Source organism: Lepidochelys kempii, chromosome 12 (assembly GCF_965140285.1).
Source record: "Lepidochelys kempii isolate rLepKem1 chromosome 12, rLepKem1.hap1, whole genome shotgun sequence".
NCBI classification, from domain to species: domain Eukaryota; kingdom Metazoa; phylum Chordata; order Testudines; family Cheloniidae; genus Lepidochelys; species Lepidochelys kempii.
Window position 1 is genome coordinate 22,400,224 of NC_136391.1, and position 19,477 is coordinate 22,419,700.

Genomic DNA, 19,477 nt, shown 5'->3' on the forward strand with positions numbered 1-19,477 from the left:
GGTTGGTTTCTCTATGCTTATTATGTTGTACGTATATTCAATATACCAAAAGATACATTGTAGGTGTATAAAGTAAGATTTTATATCCTTCTCATCACCATGGTATCTGTGCATCTATGTCTAATTTGTGGGTGTATGGGATTATCTATAAAATCATTCAATGAGGTATTAATAAATGTTGGTGATCTTTGTTGTATTAAACAGTTTGTTTAAAATTACCGCTCAATACCAAGACCTGAAAACGTGTGTTAGCCTCAGTGCACATTCCTGATTCATGCACATAGATTCCTTATATGTTTACTGATTCATTACACACACACACTCATTGCGCATGTAACACCGAATTCTGCTCCCTCTCATAAAGGGCCCTAACTCTTCAGTCCTTACTTGGGAAAATCAGGCATTGACTTAACTGGGAGTTTTCCCCAATAAGGGCTGCAATATCAGGGTTGCACATATACAAGATTTGTATTACTTTACGACAGTTAATGAAAACGCAATGGAGTTACCATGTTACCACACCCTGAACTTCAGAACCTCTTTTATGTTCAGAGGTGGCAGCAGGATAATTATGTCTTGTCCACTCATTTGCCTACAGCCAGTCAGCTACAGGCTGGAAGGCACAACTTGGCATGAAGTCCCAAGAGAGGAGAATTTACTGGTTTTCTTTAGCCAAAGATTATATATATATATATATTTACTACTAATACCCTAGGGTTAGTGCTAATACCCTACGTTAGTGCTTCTAATACCAAAGGAATAACTGTCCAGTCAAATACAATTGATGATTTCACTGCTTGCTAAAAGACAAATACAATGACTTTTTAAACATTAAATAATTTTGGAACCTTTTTTAAGTTTTACGACCTTTGCCTGTATTATAACATATGCTATATCAGCTCCGCTGAACAGTACAGGTATCAGACTACTTCGTAAAGCACTAACACAGTCCTACAATAAAAAGCTACTGGGATGAAGCAGGAAAAAAGAATTGTAATATTTTGATATTTACTAAGAAACTTACAAAACTCTCTGGAGACAAGTTCTAAAAATGCAAAATTTAATAAATTTAGCTGTTACCACCATCTCATTTCCCCTCATACTACATAGAATACTTCATTAATTTTCTCTTGCAGTTGAATATAGCTTTCAACTGAAGCCTTGCAGAATTAAAGGAGCTGCTTCAGTTTTACGTGTGCGTATAATTTTTTAAATGACCTCATGATACAAACAGCAAAACCTCTTGTTGCCATGAAATATATATATATCTGTTTCTAACTTTTCAAAACATCATTTAAGCATTTATTAACAGCCATACTAAAATGCAATAGATAATCCCAATAGTGTGAATATTAAGTTTTTAAATAACGCTAATCTGTCTTGCTTTGGTTAGAAAATTACATTGTAGCTTGCACAGTGAAAGCAACTGTATAATTAGAACAACGTATCTACAATTTTTGATGCCAAAAGAAAATATAATGAAGATGCTGGAGAGATTTAGGTTCCAGTAAGAGTTTCTTGCACTGACCTAAAAGTAGTATTTCAGTTAATTATAGATTTCTTGCTGCCTAAAACTTAAAGATACATTCACTGATATTTTTGCTAAATGTTGACTCCAGAGAACAGCTCTCTAAGATCTGGCATATTGATTTCTTGTTGTGAAGTGAGCTGTTCAAGCTCCATTTAAGATTTTCATCTTGCATGTAGCCCTGAGCACATCATAGCACCATAAATTAGTTAAATTGCACATTTATCACAAATGTTATTTTAAGATACTGCGTAAATGTGATGGCTGGAAGATATACAGTATGCTGCAACAAGCCACTACTTGGGTGGGGTTAGACCAGGGTCACCTTTATACACCTATGATTTAAAGCTCTTCCACCCCATCACAATTTCATTTAAAACCCCTTTCTTTAGGCATTTTGTTCTCTCTCACATTTGATCTGCATATTTCTAAAATTAGATAAAATATCAGGAGCAAAGCAAAAATTAGGGACTCAAATGTTGTTAAAAATCCTGCATCTAATAGGGGGGAAAATGTGTGCCAGCAGAGAGAAGCCGGTGATTTGGTTAGGACTGAGAGTTACCACGCCAAAATACATATCAGTATATGGGGAAAAAGGATATTACACGAGATCATTGATTCTCTGAATTCTTTATAATGTGAAATCACATTGGTATGCCAGTCTTGGAGCTTCTAAGATGCAAGCTGAACTTTATTTTAATAAATTTGGGACATGCAGATCCTGATTAGCTATTTGCAATGTTTCAGAGATATTTTGAAAATGTATGAAAAAGTCATTTATGGTACACGCTAATAGATATAGCTGCTCCCTGTATTTCTTCTAGTTCTCCTCCTCACTGCATATTGATATGATGATATTTTGCCCCAGGTATTGATTATCACCACAAATGAGGAGGGGCTGCAAATGTAGTATTTGATGTTCACAATCATTACCTCCTCCCATTTGCATTTTGAAAATAAACAAAACAAATACTGAAAAGGACTGAGGAGTTTGTCTCTCCTGTTTTTCCCTTCCCCCAAACCGTAAAAACAGCAAAATTTTGCACAATGCTATTTACCATTGCCACCTTACAATCAAATGGTGCCTTTTGAAAATATAAGGGTTGCAAATGTATGTAATAATCTGCCAGGCTCACAACTAGTGAAATTCTGTTCTGAAATCCAATGCTCTATTTAAGGTGTTCTAATTTTCAAGGAGAAAATCTGTGTTCCCAGAAGGAGGGATTCTGGCTACAATGTGGACTGAGATAATCTAGTCTTAAAAATACAGACAGCCTTAAGGGATGTTTCACTAAAGAGAAAAAGACCTCAGCCCTGGCCTGAAGGGGTTACCTTTTCTAAGAAGGTAGGGTCATACAGTTGAGATGATGCAGCTAACCAGCAAAAATTGTGTGCAGCAGGTTTGTCATATAGATGACTGTTCATTAGGATCCGAGTTGAGACCATCAACTTCAATACACTAATGACCTTAAAATCAGATGTAAATGTTGAGCCAAATGACAAAAAGAAAAACCAACAACAATACAAAAATTTAAAACACCCACACCCCAGAGTTCTAGTCCATAATCCAAGTACTGGACTTGATTATTGCTATTTATGGGGCCTATTTACTAATAATACATATTACTTCAAGCTGTGTTCTTTATAAAATGAACAGAACGATTTCTAATGTTTTAAAAGAAATAGATACCAGCCTTTACACTGCAGAGGACAACAGAAAAGAAAGAAATAATAGTAGGCAGGTAACTGGTCACTTTTAAAAAGAGATTATTTGGGGCTGTGTGGTTTTTTTTTTTTTTAAATAAATAAAAATTTGGACATGAAGCACCTACTAATACTACTTGCAGACTCTATTCTGTATATTCAAGAGGAATTCATTTAAGCATCACTATCTGAGTCTGAATATACAGCACAGCAAAACTCCTATTTGCTTTGCCACACATGTTGCTTATAAACTCTCTTCTTTACAGTCAATCTTACCCGATCTCTAAAGTGGAGTTATAACATTCATTTATCTTTTCTTGGGGAAAATTTTTGTTAATGCAGCCTTTGAATAAGTGCTACCCTGCTCTTTAAATGCTAAAGTTCACTAAAACTCCAGTGATTTATGTGCAGCTTTTGACTGCCAGCACCTGGCAGATGAAGAAACCTACTCAAGCTTCAGTCATAAACAGATAGCATACAATTTAATTTTAATGTGCTCGTTAGTCGTAGCACATTTCAGACATAATTGTGAATGCAACACAAAATTATAGCAAAAAGACAATTTTAATGCTGCTGTAGAAAAAAAGGTTATATGAAGAGTCATATAATGGTGCTTCATTGTCAACAACAAAACAGGGCACAGAGTGCATTACAGTGTCTGTGCTGTTTACATGCCAATATTTTATACATAGATTCTCATATGGTGTCAGCTGTCAGTTACTTCTGCAAATTAACTGCCAAAAATGGAGACGAACAGAATCACTTAGTGTGCTGGTAACCACGGGTTACCTTTCATATGCCTAAAGATAAAGCTGCAGTATGGAATCTTGGGAGAATAATTAGGCAGAACAAAACAGAAAGTTACCAATTGAAATAAAAAGGCATTCTACAATATGAAATAACAACCAATAGCGCTTATAAATAAGTAAAAGGTTATATCACAGAATGCCTCATAACTTTTAAGCAAAATATTACAGTACAAACATTTTAAAGGCTTTATCAATGTTTAGGAAATACAGTACAAGTTTTTCAAATAGATTTAACCCTTTGAGCACTGAGTTTATTTTGAATTCTCTCACGTTTTATTTTATTTAAATTTTCTTTTACTAATAAATACCTTTAAAAGTCATGTTGTGCAAAATAGTTATAATGCAGGCCAAGGATGCAGTCCATGGCTTCTGTTATTCAGTTGGTTTAAAAACAAATGATAACGATACTAATAAATATGTATAATTTAAACATGAACCTCTATCAATATAGATGTACTGTATAGCAAAACAAAACAATCATACTTTGCTTTAAGAATAATGTTTCTGAATACTTTATAAATGCTATTCGTGGTGCCTTTCATATAATTTACAATGTTTGGATGTTAAAAGAAAAACTCTTAGACCTAAAAAAGGAAATATACATTATATATAGGTATAGCTTATACCCGAGGCATATCAGGTACAAAAACCGTCATTACTAAAAATGCTGAAGAAAAACATGGCATTAATCACAATTACATTTCCATAAGAGATTTTGAAATCTATACAATATATACATCTATGTTTCAATGTGAAAATAATATTTTAAATTTCAAGGTGTGATACACCTCTGCATAAATGGAGGTTCATATTAGTAATTTAGAACTAAGCTGGTAAGAGTTTTAAAAAAACATATCCATACATTTTACCAAATTAAAGCAAAAGTGTTTCAAAGTACTCAGAGGGCTAAAGATTATAGGGTGAGAAATACCAGCACACTTAGGTCACATGAAAAAAGTGCACCAGAATTAGTTATAAATGCTTAATTAAACTGTCTGTTAATGCATGCAGCTTGATGCATCAGAGGGATGCACAGCAACTAAATCCAATTTACACAAAGTTCCAAACACTTACCACTGCATTTTAACCTTCATATTTTACCAGTAACAACAGCTGATTATGCACCTCTATTAAACACTGTACAATTATACAAAACAGTTCAGCCCAGAGTGACTCTCTGGAGTTAAAATAAGAACATGTGCCAAGAACTAAACAGTTGCTTTAAGGCGTCTTTGACAGTTTTCCTCAAAGCAAATTACAGTTATTTTAATCAAAAGCAAATGCTACTGCTTCTCTAACTCCGAAACATACAGAAGATGATCTTCTGGTGACTTCCCATGTGTTTTACTAAGATGAAGTTTAACAGCATGCTTGCTTGCAAAAGTCCTGTTACAAAGTTTACACTGATAGGAAGTTCCAATTTCTTCCTCTGGAGATGATGTCACCAGTTTTTCAGATGGTGACTTTGTTTGTGCTATCTGATTGTTAATCTGTTCATTGGACAGTTTGGACAAATCTCTTAACCTGAAACCTAGATGTGATTCAAGATGACTGATATAAGTTGAAGGAGTTCTGATCTGTGAAGCACAGTCATTACAAAAGAACACTGGATGCCCAGTGTCCAAATTTTTAAGGAACTTAGTTCCTCCCGTCCTTCGGAGCTGGTATTTCACATTGGCTAGCCAGTGGCTAATTGTGGTCATTGAGAGTCCCGTAAACCTTGAAATGTGCATTCTTTCTTGAGGGCTCAAGTCTGACATTATGTATTTTCCCTCTGATGTCTGTCGTAAACTGGCTGCAAACTGGGCCTGCAGAATGAGCAAGTGCTGAGGATTCCAGTTAGACTGACGTCCCTTCCTTTTCTGAGCTGGTGTAGTCTCTTCTGGTTCCTCTATTGTGGTACCATCAATGTCAGATTTCTCAGATATGCTGGAAGGTGTGGAAGATTTTGATGTGTGACTTTCTGTCAGGTTCTTCAGCATATCAGATATATCTGACAAGGCATTCTCGCGTAGCGGCGAGTTTGACATGAATGACACGACTGCAGATGTCTTTGCTGTTGTCACTGTAGATGAAGAAGATGCAGAAGATGTTGATGTGGATGACAAAAGCGCTGAACCCAAAGAGCAGCTTTTGTCACTCTTGCCTTTCGTCAAATCTATGGGTTGGTCATTGTTGACATGATAAAAATAACGGTCTAAGTGGTCTGTTTTTTTGCACTGCAAAGGTGGGGTGGCCACCGCAGCCTTTTCTGCCAAACTGTTGCTCATTTTAAAAAGCATGCTCATTGGATCCAGAGCAGGCAAAGATGGCTTTGCTGCTTTCCCAAGATGAATATTCATGACAGACTGCAGTGCACTTAATGGATTTACAAATGGTTGTTCGGGAGGATGATCTGTAATAATAGCTGTGCTGCTGCTTAATGTACTTGCAATTGACTTTACAGGCTCTTTACCATTTTCCACTGGTTCTATAGCTGTACTATCCTTGCAACTATCCCTCTGAGGAACTGGGCTGTTCTGTTGGCTTTTAAAACCACCATCATTGGAGGCATCCATTTTGAGGGGTTCACTGATTTCGCTGCTGCATGGCGAAGGTGTCGCACGTTTCACTGGAGACAGTTTTCCTTCAGGTTCTTTCATTTTTTCCTCAACTTTAATCACTTTCTCCGTGACTTTCTTTACCAATTCTTCCATGGCATGAAAGTTCGTTTTTGGCACAGGGGAGGTTTGACTGCTTGGTGGCGACAGTAGGGGCTGGTTTTTAGTCGGTGACACTATTTCATTGTTTCCAAACATAGATTTTAAGGGTGTACTTTTTCCCGATGAACCCAACGACAGCTTCATCATGTTAGGTAGCTGGTAGGCAGCATGAATACTGGGATAGCCACCCCAGCTTGGTGTACCATTCTGGGCTTTGTTTATAGCTGATGTTACTGTGTTTTCTAAAGACTTTAAAATATCTAGTCCCCCTTTAGGACTTTCTTCCAGGTCATTTTCAGTCAAATAATGATATTTTGAGGAGATATCATACTTTTCCTCATCTTCATTTGACTTCTCTTTCTCTTTCATTTTATCATCAGCAGCCCCTCTCTCTTTATCTACTTCTTTTTTTACTTCAACATTCAATTTTGGGGAGACACTAGAAGGCGTGTTGGAGGGAGATGTAAAAGTGGTGGCTGCGAGTGGCACAGACTGTACTTTTTCGTCTAGTAGAGCTGTTATTGTTGGCGTCACTGGGGCTTCTATAATTGGCTTCCCTTTCTTCATGGCAGAGTTGGTGACTTTTATAAAATGTCCTGTCACCATCATGTGGGCAGTGAGTTCCTGCAAAGTATCATGGGAACTTCCACACTCCATGCATTTGAGAATTTGAGATTTCCTTGCCTCAAAATGCCAAGCGTAGCTGGCACCATTCTGGTGACCGTAACGATTATTTGGCGTAATGTAAGGATTTGCATTCTTTTGCAGTGCGTCGTTGGTGTCCGAGATTGTTGCTTTCGGTGTCCCACCTGTGGAATCTGGAGAACTTGGAAGTTCAAGCTCCAGTGATGCTTTTTTCCTAGTAGCTGGGATAATTTTTGCTGCTACGGGTGTAACAGGTTCCTTCAGAGGCACTTTTTGGTAGTGTTTTGTTTTGATCATATGAACACTCAAGTCCTGAAGAGATTCAAAGGAATGGCCACAGTACATACACTTTAATACTTTCTGGGCATCTTCTTTCCCTTCCATTTCAAGCAAAGAACGTTTACGAGGTTTGGACCATCTTTTAGGGTTATTGTTATCAGTTTCATGGTTGTCATCTCGATAATGTCCTGTTTCATTCATGTGCACTGTTAATTCTACTAAAGTGTCATAGGCAGCACTGCAGTCTTTACAACGGAATTTACTGGCTCCAGTAAATATAGAGCCATAAAGCTTACTGCTTTGTCTGTACAACTGAACTGTGCTAAAAAGACTGGGTTCGGGAAGAATTCTGCTCTGAGAAACTTGCTGCAGTGTCTTTGCCATAGCAGTCTGGTGCCAGTCAAAGCTACCACTCCCACAACTGCTGCTGCTGCTGCTGCTGCTGCTGCTGCTGCCGCCGTTGTTTTTTTCTGAAGTCGGCTGGTGGAGATTCAAATTGAGATTGGACCAGTAGGAATTGGAAAGGAAGTTATTATAGACGGCTTTCATTTGTTCTAAGCTATCAGACACAGCAGAATCTTCAAGCGGTATTGCCACCTCCTTGCTCTCTTCCTCATTTTTGATAGAGCTGCTTTCAAAATCTGCCATTCGGTCACTTGTCTCACTGATGTGTGACTCACTGTCCATTTCGTGGCTGGAAAATTCAGCAGCTGGAGAGTTTTGGTAGCTCTGGCAGTTCTTACTGTAGTCTTTTTCTGGGCACACGTATTTTGCTGAAGGTTCCCCATCAGTTGCATTTTCATCAGGTTCCATGTCTTCCTCCACCAGTGCTGCAGCCTTTAGTTCATCTGAAACATAGGCTATCATGGACAAAATAAAAACAACAAGAGTTAGTGACTGTGGATCATACTTTCCATCAGCTGTTTAAATATTTCAGCTAAAGAACTGCATTTATTTGTAAAATTAAACAGCTAAAATGTAATGTTTCTTCAGAGCAAGAAAAAAAATCTGCTCTTCAAACATAATTTGCCACCTTATTCTTCTCAAGGGGCAACAGCTTGAAATTAAAACTAAATTTGAAATTAATGAAGCACATTCTGGAGGTGGCATTCATTTCTAAAGTAATAAATTACTTGTATCAACCTCAGAGACAGCAGCTCCTGTCTGTCAATTAATATGTCTTATGCTTCTCCTACCCCTAATGCATTTCTTAACAGACAGATTCACAATTTAAATTAAGCAAGCATTTTTTACTCATTACATTTTTGAGACTCAATTTTCAATAAATATAAAGGAAAAAAACATCAATAAAATTCCTACAAAGTAAAAACAATGTACATTGATTACAATAAATTAAAAAAAGATTTCTTTTCTTTTTGTGTGTGGTAAAGCTGGTGACTCTAAATTTGGAAATACCTGACTAACAGTGATTCAAGATATTCATTACAGATGCAACAAATGACCCATTCACATTTAAACACACTTCTCTTCCCAACAAGAAAGCCCATGCAGAATTATGTCAGGGACAAGTTCAAGAAAATTGGTATGCTGTACTCATTCTTCTTGTATAAATATATACAAGACCTTCCAGTGGACCTTACAAATGTCAAAGTGTTTGCTCTTTAGACTACTTTGTCAATATTTACGCAGCATAAGCTACATGGGCACCCAACAGGGATTCTGTCTTTTTTTTAAGTAATGCAACTGGTGATGTAAATCTAATACACTCTTCCTGAATAGGATAGTTAGGAACTGACGAGCTTCATGTTAGTTTTTCATACTGGCACCCTATGTGTATTTTACACATAAAAGTAATACCTTTGGGCAGGAAAATTCTATCAAAACATTAAGAGTGCGATCAGTAATTGATCAAACTAATCTATTTCTACTGAATGCTTTAATGTAAAAATAAGTGAAAAGATAAAATACATATAAATAGATGCATATTAGATAATATTTTGTTGCTGTTTTTTAAAGAACTAAACTAACCATATAACAATACATGGAGAACTTCCTAGATATCTATTATCAAAATAATAATATGCTTAAAAAATGCAATTGCAATAGATATCCATAGTTTTCAAATGGCTGAAGGCATTTGGCTTCATAACACACCTGGAATGTGAGGGCATCTGGCCAAGCATGGCACAGTTCAGCATACACAACAATCTATACAGCTTGTTTATTCAAGCAAAAGTGTACACCGTATATTGATCAAATGAAGCTATTTCATCCAGGGCAGTGGAAGAAGGAGAAAAGTTTAATGGCTATATATCATGTATCTATCATTAGAAATCTTTCATGCTTCTTTTCAGGGTGATTGTTTTTAAGTGAAGCACTAATGACAAAATAACTGTTAAAGTAACACTGAAGTTAGACACTTCCACTTTCAAAAGAAGTGTGGTGCAATCAGTTGGGAAATATATATAAAAAAAATTTACTAGTGCCTTCTCACATTGACGATTTTAGCAAAACTGCTTCCAACCACGTGAGGTTATAATCTGGCCCTTGTATTCTGAGTTAAACCCTTGAAAGCACAAACATATGAAGTCAGAGCAACACACAACTGTGCCTAGGTGTTACAGATCAAATGTGCAATATATCTGAAGAGATGTCAAGACTGTATTTTTAAAATTAAAAATACGTAGGTTGAATCTAAAGACAATGTAACTACTGTCTATTTTGCTGTAATTTTATGCTCTTTGGAAATATTTAGGTTGACTGTAAAACTTCTCTAATCACCTACCAGATGTCCTGATTTTATAGGGACAGTCCTGATTTTGGGTCTTTTTCTTATATAGGTGCCTATTACCCCCTGCCCCCGTCCTGATTTTTCACACTTGATGTCTGGTCACCCAATTACTCGGAAATATTTATAATACAGAAGTGCCAACAGGTTGCAATCAGAATCAGTGCCATTCTGCTGGGCACAGTATAAACACTCACAGTCCAAGCTCCAAAGCGTTTACAATCACACAATGTCATTCATTCAGCACTTTCATCCTCTTATGGAACAATACAAGTTGTCTTATTTTAGTTATTTGCACCAGGGTATTTCTCAATTCTAGCGAAAGCATGCAGCTCAGCAGACCCAAACGATGCAAACCACCCTCTGAATGTGAGAATTTTAAGACAATGACAAGAGCTGAATAATTTGCTACCAATGATCAGTAACTGAAGAACAATTCCAAAGCTCCAAGAGACATGAATTTTAAAAGAAAAGGAAGAAAGAAGTTATGTCGCAGACCCTATGATGAAAAGCAAATGTAGCCTGAAATAGCACAATCCTTTTCTGTGGAACCCTCTTCGTGAAAACAGGTGTATTTTTGTTTGTGTGGGGGTTTTGTTTTTTTTTTTAATAAAAACTCCTGTCCCTGTACTTCCCTTCCCAAACAGAAATCACCTCTTTACGGCATAAAGGAAAAGGGAAGTTACTGTCACACTGCCTGCCCTAGTACAATCTCCTTTTCACACCTGCATCCTGAGGCAGCACACTGAGGCGGTCTATCAATGTGCCTGGCTTTTTCTCCCTTTATTCATGTAGGGCTAGAGATTGCCACCCACCCTCATAACAGTGAGTAGTCACAGGAGTAGTTCCTGGACATTAATAAAACTACTTGTGTGAATAGGTGCTTACCAGCATGAGCAAAGCTTGCACAATCTAGTCCCTGATTAGTGATTGCTTTTCCTTACATTTAGGTTTCTCTGGCTATTGAAACCTTCGGAATTTTGCTTGGTCTGAGCTGCTTGTGTTGTCATATTCACCACTTTTAGAAGAGTGACTTTTATGTTAGCTGAAAATCTCCAGCATCCTTTCTTTACCCTTTTTACCAATTATCAAGCATATCTGTGTTATCTCCTTGATAACTGCTCTTCTCCTTCCCATGCTGGAGTCATGAAGCTGAGTTTGTGACATCAGAGTTTTGATTCAGGCACACAGGAAATAAGACATGCAGAGCAGGAATCGGTCCAGCGTATGAGGGTGCAACTTTAATAAACTAATCCCAAAACAACATGGGGGAAAAGGGGACTGCACCCTCTTCAGCTCCAGTCAGTTATTTGGGTCCAGTGCAGTGAGGTTATCCAATTAAACAAGTGACAGGGAAAATGACACTCAGCCCTACCCCCTACTCTCTCCACTAGAGATCTAGCCAGGGCTGAGAACCTTTATGCCCTTCTCTTGTGCGGAAGATGAGGGTACCTATGAGAAGGAGCAAGATGTAAACCACCCTCATCCAAACCAACTGGAACTGGTGCCATTCCCCAGCTGGTCACCTATTTATTCCGTCTGTCTGCACGGGACACTAAATATAAGTTGCAACAATGTTCGAACATAAGAACGTCCATATGGGGTCAGACCAAAGGTCCATCTAGCCCAGTATCCTGTCTTCCAATAGTGGCCAATGGCAGGTGCCCCAGAGGGAATGAACAGAACAGGTAATCATCAAGTGATCCATCCCCTATCACCCAGTCCCATGTTCATTTGTGTGGGTTTATTTTCTTTGTCCTTTTTCCTATTTTCCTATTTTTCATATGTAAAGTAAATGTTTGAAAAACAGTGAGGTATGTGTATGTTCTTTAACACCTCAACAGCACTGTCTGGGGGCGGGATGACTTTAAAGGTGCCTCTAAAAGGCAAAATAAATTAGTAAGAATTAAAATGAAAGCAATTATGTAGTTCTATTCTGGCTTTTTTCCCTCCATAAAAACAAACAAACTCACTCCCCACAAAACTTTTCACTTTACATCCTGCAAGGCTAGGTGACCCCAGGGAAGTCACTTGCAACCCAAATGTTTCTATGATTGTGACAGTCCATTTGACAAAACAAGGAAAATGCTTTCCTGGAATGGCACTGGGTTTGTAGGGAAAATTAAGATATCAGAAGAGTTAAGAAACCTATCCTTGGTACAGGTAGAGAGAAGTCGAGAACAGACAGCTCCCTCATTAACATTTGTTATAATTATTAACTAAACTGCTAGGTAAAAATGAAATTAACACATTTAATATAAATACATAACATTAAGCGGTAATATAATGGAATTCATTTCCATACAAGAAGAAATTACCTTCATAACTGAGCTATGCATCATTTCTTCGCTAGAGAAATAACTTGTGCTACATCACCGCCCAAAACAACCTATACATGCACATACTGTGCATACAGGGATATACTCACAGACATACTCCATGCACACCATGCAAGCAGTGAGAACCAATATCAGTCCATCATATTTCTACAAATATGGGAGGCTACTGTGCGGCTAAATCAAAATGTTTATACTGGTAATGGTTTTTCCTCCCCCAAGAGTGGCAACATAAATGGTGAATGGCAATGCTTTCTTTACACAAGCATAGCAATCTAGCTATTATTCCTGCTTACAGAGGTCAGAGGCTCTGTTTCATAGGGGCAGGACTGTCTGTTGTTGGAATGAAATGTTATTTCTAGGTAGAGAGATCCATGCTTCTCTCACACATTGGTTGGAGTAGTTGGTACCTTTCACTAGAGTAATATTCTACTTCAAGATTTATTATTCTGCCCACTGGCAAGGTCAAGAATATTAATTTTCTACATGTTAATTTGATGTAATGTGCATGATTAATGCTTGTTTAGCTGGATATTTTGTGTGTTAATAAATCTGCAGCTTCTTCATGCCAATAATAATGTGGTATTAAATTATTGGGGATCGGAGTGGGGATGGATGTGACAGCATGCCAGTGAAATGGGTGGCTATCATTAGGCGCCAGAAACTTTGAAGCGTACTAGCATTTGTTTCTTTGCTGAAAGTACTGCAGCTGTCTTATAGAGAAAGCTCAGAAATAGGCCACAGGAAGCTAGCCAGCTGCTCTAATCCAGCATCCTGTACTGGTATTACATTTGGAGCAACTTCAGAGAGCTCAAGTCAACTGTTAGCATTAGAGGAGAGAATTACATAGATGTGAATACATAGGGAACAGATGATAACAAGAACAGTTTCTGCTACACTGAAATGTGGACCGGCCTGAACAGAGTGAAGGAAATCTACACTAAGCACCTTATTCTCATGTCACTTGGACCCCATGCTTCCTTGCTTTTAGGTGTAGTTTAAATGAAAGAGCAGCAGAACCCAACTCTTCCTTTCAAATTACTCAGGTTCAGTAAACTTCTGTCTGAAAAATCACACACATCTCATCTCTACGTGTTATGCAGTTTGGAACGTGCGTAACCAACAAACAAGACTAGGAAGTCAGAAGGCACTTACTCAGGTTACTTATTCGGATAAGGAAGGCATTCTTCCGCTTAAAAGTTTGGTAAATCAAACATGATTCTTCAAATCTCTCATTTATAAAATTTCCTTAATCACAATGTACTTCCCCAGTGCAAGTAGTAATAAACACATTTAACACACACCTGAAAAACTGAAGTTATTATAGCAGATGAATTTTTATAACATCTGGGCCTTTCTATTCAGTGCCCTCCAGTCAAGGAGCTCAACAGCTTTAACATGCATTAATGTACTATTCCTCTTAGCACCCGTGTAGTATAGGTAAGTGCCATTATCCCCATTTTATAGAAAGCGTAAATGAAGGCACAGCGAGTTAAGCTCCTTGCTTAAGGTTACATAGAACGTCTAGGAATGGAACCTAGAATTCTTAAATTACCCGTTAAGTTCATTTCTATAATGAAGGGATATAGGCAAAACACATAAGTAGAACTGGACCAGGAGTTTGGAGTTCTAGGTTCTGTTCCTAAACTTCCTATGCATGTGCACGTAACTACAAATAATTGACAGTTTTAATCTTTAAAAATAATTAAGGATTGAATTCCCCAGTGAAATGCCCACAGTTGTGTCCACTGTGCAAAGCCCAGAACCTGTGATCACAAATCTCTGGAGCAAACTATTATTTGACAACAGCAAGATCTGCACGTGCCCAATAATCTGCATTCAGCAGCAGGGAATGTAGGAATGCTCACTGAGTCAAGAAGAGGCACGGCCTAAACTCTCCCACAAATAGTTTTCTGCTCTCAGCACAGAGCGGAACATGCGGTAAGCAATAGGGAAGGATCTCTTCTAAGAGACTAGAGTCATCCGACAGATCACACCTCTGTCAACTCCAAGCTGGTGTTTTGCCCTGGTTTCTGCATGAGGCCTTCACTCCCTGTGGCACCTCTTTTGAGCAGGGCATCTGTGTTCCTGAAACCTGTTAAAATCACCCACATATGAGATCTCACACCACACCTGCCCAATATATTGAGCAGCATATCAGCACATCACACTAGAGCCTTCTCTTCTAGGTGCTAGATTGGATGAGGAGTTGCTAAGGAATTGGATCTGCTTGCATGAAGACATCAGCCCTTACTGCCCTTTTCTACATGAAGTTGCTGACCAGAGAGGAATGTAGGCCCTAAAAAGAAACTCATTGTCACATCCTACCAGCATGGAGAACATGCTGAGTACTAGCAGAATCAAAGAAACTTCCCCATATGCAACATGCTTTTATACACCATATTGTACTGTTCAGAAATGAATTAAATACCTATTTTAAACTAAGAATTGTCAGAGCAAGAATAATAGTTTGGCAGTAGAGACCATTCAGGAGCCACCAACTCTCATTTACACACATATAACACAACTAACTTGTGACGGATGCAAATGGCTCCTGGATTTCTTTGTCCCAAGGAAGTTCGTAGAGATAGTGGACCAAATTCTTCTCTGTTTCAGTCATGAAATAGGTGAACAGGAGTTAGAGCACAGAATTTGGACCATGCTCTGTGTGGCCTACCGTGACATGTACGCTAGGAGCAGTGTAAAGCCACACTGCTTTAAAGGGAGCCCCAGGAGGCATTCTGCTTCATGTGGCTCCAAGGAGCAAAGAACAAGTATGCCCACTACCATACACCTTTGTGGGATAGAGCTAGGACCCTGCCTCTTCCTTGCCCCCTTTGAGACACTACACATGGTGGGCGAGCCCCTGTGGTCCTGTGAACTCAGGGACTGGAATATTTCCTGGCCCTTCTGCAATCTGTGCAAAGGAATGCAGAAGAAAGGCTTCTTACCTCCTCCCCTCACTGCATGCATGTAACAGACAAGCACAACCTTGTCTTTTATGAGCAGCATCACAGTTAGAGCAAGGCAACCAGAAAAATAGTGCTTGTGACCATTCATTCACGTTCTGAATTGCTGTTTGCTTTGACCACATTCATGCCCTTTTTTGTTCACGTCTCATGCATGTGAAGGCAAACATTTCACCCACGCACCCACCCAGCTCAGCGCATACAAATTATTGGAGAAAGGTGTATTTTTACAGAGAACAACCAATTTGCCAAAGAACAGAGCTATTCACAGGTGAATATGGGTATTCAATATCTGTACTCCTCCCGCTTATAATATTTCAAGTATCAATCAGCCAACCAGAAAGTAGGAACAATACCAAGCAAAGCAGTCAATTACAAATGGTAAATCATTAACTGCTGAAGTGAACAGTTCACAAGCAAAGATTCACACAAACAGAACAATTCCAATTAACAAATAAACTAGTAAAATTAACCTATTTGCAGCTATTTCAGCTAAAGTTAAATTTCTTGTATGAATTACTCACTATGAATAATCTGACCAGTTCTAAGCAAGACATAACTCCAGTTCCTGCTGGTTTCCAGGGCAGGTTCCTTGGCTGCAACGTACAGAACTGTGTCGAATTCTCCACTCTATGCAGGTGTATAATACAACGAGAGTCATGTGTCCGTAGGGAGAGACGGACAGACACTTAGGGTTGTAGCCCTTAACCATAGTTTTGATTTGGATCATATATTGAGCTATTGACACACTTTACATGGTGGTTTTCTGACCTCCAAATTATCAATTTCTTTTTGTTGGCAAAATTATTCCATCAAATCCTCAGGAAACACAAATCTATTTGGAAAAAGGTTATTAACAGCACAAGGTTATGTGCATGTTTCACTAAACCCTTTAAATGAATGGATTCTAAAAACAAAAACAATGCCACAACTCCTGGCTTGATATCAGCATTTGGGTAGTGTTTTTTAATCGCTGGAAGCATATACAGCATTCAACAAACTAATACGAGATTCACAGCCAACTCCAGGATAAGTAGGCATGAACATAAAAGTTCTCAATATGGCTCTAATAGCTCTTAATTATTATAATCCTTCACTAAGCAAACAGATGTTGTAAGGGAACTTTAGTTTCTTCATATGATCAAATGCCGTAATCAAACCATTCTGCTTCTGCCCTGCCTCTTCTCAGGAAATGTTTTGTATAGTGGAGTGGAAATAGCAAAAGCAGTGACAAAATGACCATTTAATTGTCTCAGAAATCTGTTTCTGAATGGTATTGCCCCTCCCCAAATTTCTCTGATTCTATTCTTCTAATTATTACTTAGAATTTCTGAGAACTTTAGGGAAAAAATCTTACACCTTTACTCTCTGTAATCTTCCCGTGTTCCTGGTTGCTTTTAATTTGTACTTATTTTGAAACCTTTTAATGACCTGAACAGTGGCTGTGTGTTAGTATTACCAAGATGAAAAATAAACATGGATCTCTGGAAGTGTAGCAAAGCCTTCATACTACATTTTAAAACTCGGGTGTACAATAATGATTTTACCTTAAAAATTATTTCAATTGGAGTGTAGAAGTCATTCTAAAAGATTATTTTTAAATGATCATAGCAGTTCAAGACATTGAAAATGCATTGGCTAATTCTTTCCTTATATTAAAAGGCCTTCAAGCCTAATCTTTCTTTCCCTTGTGAACTCCAAATTCCCATTGAAGTCACTTACACAGTTTTACACTTATACAGTTTTAGGTGCACCTCTTGCTTATAATGAACTCTGTGCAATATGGGAACAGTGAAGTACAATGAAAGTCCCAAACTGTTTCAATGCATTGCATTGTGCATATTACAATTTCAGTTATTGTGAATCTCCACTTACAATGAAGTTGCTCCATGAAAAGAGAGTTATGTATGGGTCAACACCTGGTGTCCTTACTCAGTTTCTATTTAGCCCTACTTAGGGACTACTAATGGCTACAATAAGAGAGTTTTGCCTGAGTTAGGACTAAGAAATGAGTAAAGACTTCAGGATTTTCCTCTACAAGATGTTTCCGTTTTGTTTCATATTGTACAGCAGAGAGAGACCCTGAATATTCATTTCATTCATCTGCTAATCATACTGTTTTGGACATGGGTCTCTGTCCTGCATTAGCTAATGAACTGCACTATTCTTGCAGTATATTTGGCTAGGTTGGGCTTTCCTATAATACCCCCACTAAAATCACAAGCTGGAAGTACAAGGTTCACGGATTCCTAAAAAGGGAATACAGTGGAAAACCTGAAATCTAAATAGTGAGGGAAGAGGGGATTAAAATGTCTCCTCTTAGTCACCAACCAAACTCTTGTCATTTTTAAAAGATGTTCCTATGGTAGTTTATAGCCACGACTGTGAACAGTCAATGTCACATAAGAAAAGACACTTGTCAAGTGCCTTTCCCTTACAAGCACCCTCATCATGACCTGTGTTAATGAAGTTAATTGAATTTAAGATCAATAATGGTTAATTATTGCAATTTGACATTCTGAGATAAATGGCTTTAAGACAGAGAAATGTGTGTGTATGTGAATTCTCTCCAAAGAAGGTGAACACATTACAGCCTAAGAGGGATCACACAGGCCTTCCATTGATCCTGGTACAATCTGATCGACCTAATCCTCTGATGAATGTGGGCTTTTCACAGCTACAAGTAAATGTTCTACAAGACTACTCTAACCCTTGTCACTGACCAAATCTATATGAGCTGTACACTAGAAATCCATTGAGACAGATTAAAGAACTGCTGGAGAAACAAGAGATGCTTCTATAAATGTGAAGGTTTATTATATTGACTATTAATGTTACATACTGTATGTAATTATGAATGCTTACAGATAACAACTGTTTAATTTTGGCCAGTTAGATGTAAATGATTATAATTAAAACAATAACAATAAAGAAGGAAAACACTAACAAAAAGCCCAGAACCACCCAGATGAATTTGACAGGCAAAATGAGAATGTTCAATAAGAAGGAGATGACAAAATTATTATTGAAACATACAATAAATAAGACTCCCACTGATTCAGGTGAGTATCAGAGAAATAGCAGTCAACCTACTTCATTTAGAGTTTTTTAAAGTTTACTTTCACGATAGTTTCTCAACAGGAAGACATTTTTCCAAATGTGTTAGTAATGATACTCTTACATGCATACTGAACAAGTTAAATGACCACTTACAAGATTTATAATGACAAAGTAAATGTTGTCAAGGAAAAAGTAATACTGATTGCAGAGCGCTGACAATAACAAGCCGCTGAAGAGTTCTGTCAAAATGTAAGATTATGCAAAAACACTATTGAGAACACTGCTAATCATCTGCTCTTGTCAATTACTTGAAGGGTATCTGACAGCATATTTACATTAAACACACTTCAGTAGCAAAATCCTTAATGCTATCTCGGAATATTTTCATTACCATTAGGAATCTTTAAAAAAGGCCTTTTACAGTACAACAGCAATAATGGTATAATATCTACATCAGGCAGGTGCATCCATCTCATACAATTATATCTAAACAACATTTTAATGATATAATTTAAAAACTTATGTACGATGGATGTAAATACTATTTTAGTTTGTATACCCAATGAACCCTATTTTCAACAGTCTTGTTGAAGTCTTAAGCTAAGTGTAAAAGAACCATTTGTCTTTGTGTGGCAGTTCTTTTAGTCTTACCCATTGCTCATGTGACTGCTCTCTACTGTGAAGAGAGATATTAGG

The 19,477-nt window shown here is 37.7% G+C and overlaps 1 protein-coding gene across 1 annotated transcript in view; it reads right to left on the minus strand.

The window, feature by feature from the left end:
• Positions 1 to 3,777: 3,777 nt before the first annotated feature.
• TSHZ3 (teashirt zinc finger homeobox 3) overlaps positions 3,778 to 19,477 on the minus strand; it is a 69,186-nt gene continuing 53,486 nt past the window's right edge. The window contains exon 3 of the mRNA XM_073307817.2: positions 3,778 to 8,527. Coding sequence (XP_073163918.1) covers positions 5,325 to 8,527 — 3,203 coding nt within the window. The 3' untranslated portion in view covers positions 3,778 to 5,324. The remainder of the gene's footprint in view (positions 8,528 to 19,477) is intronic.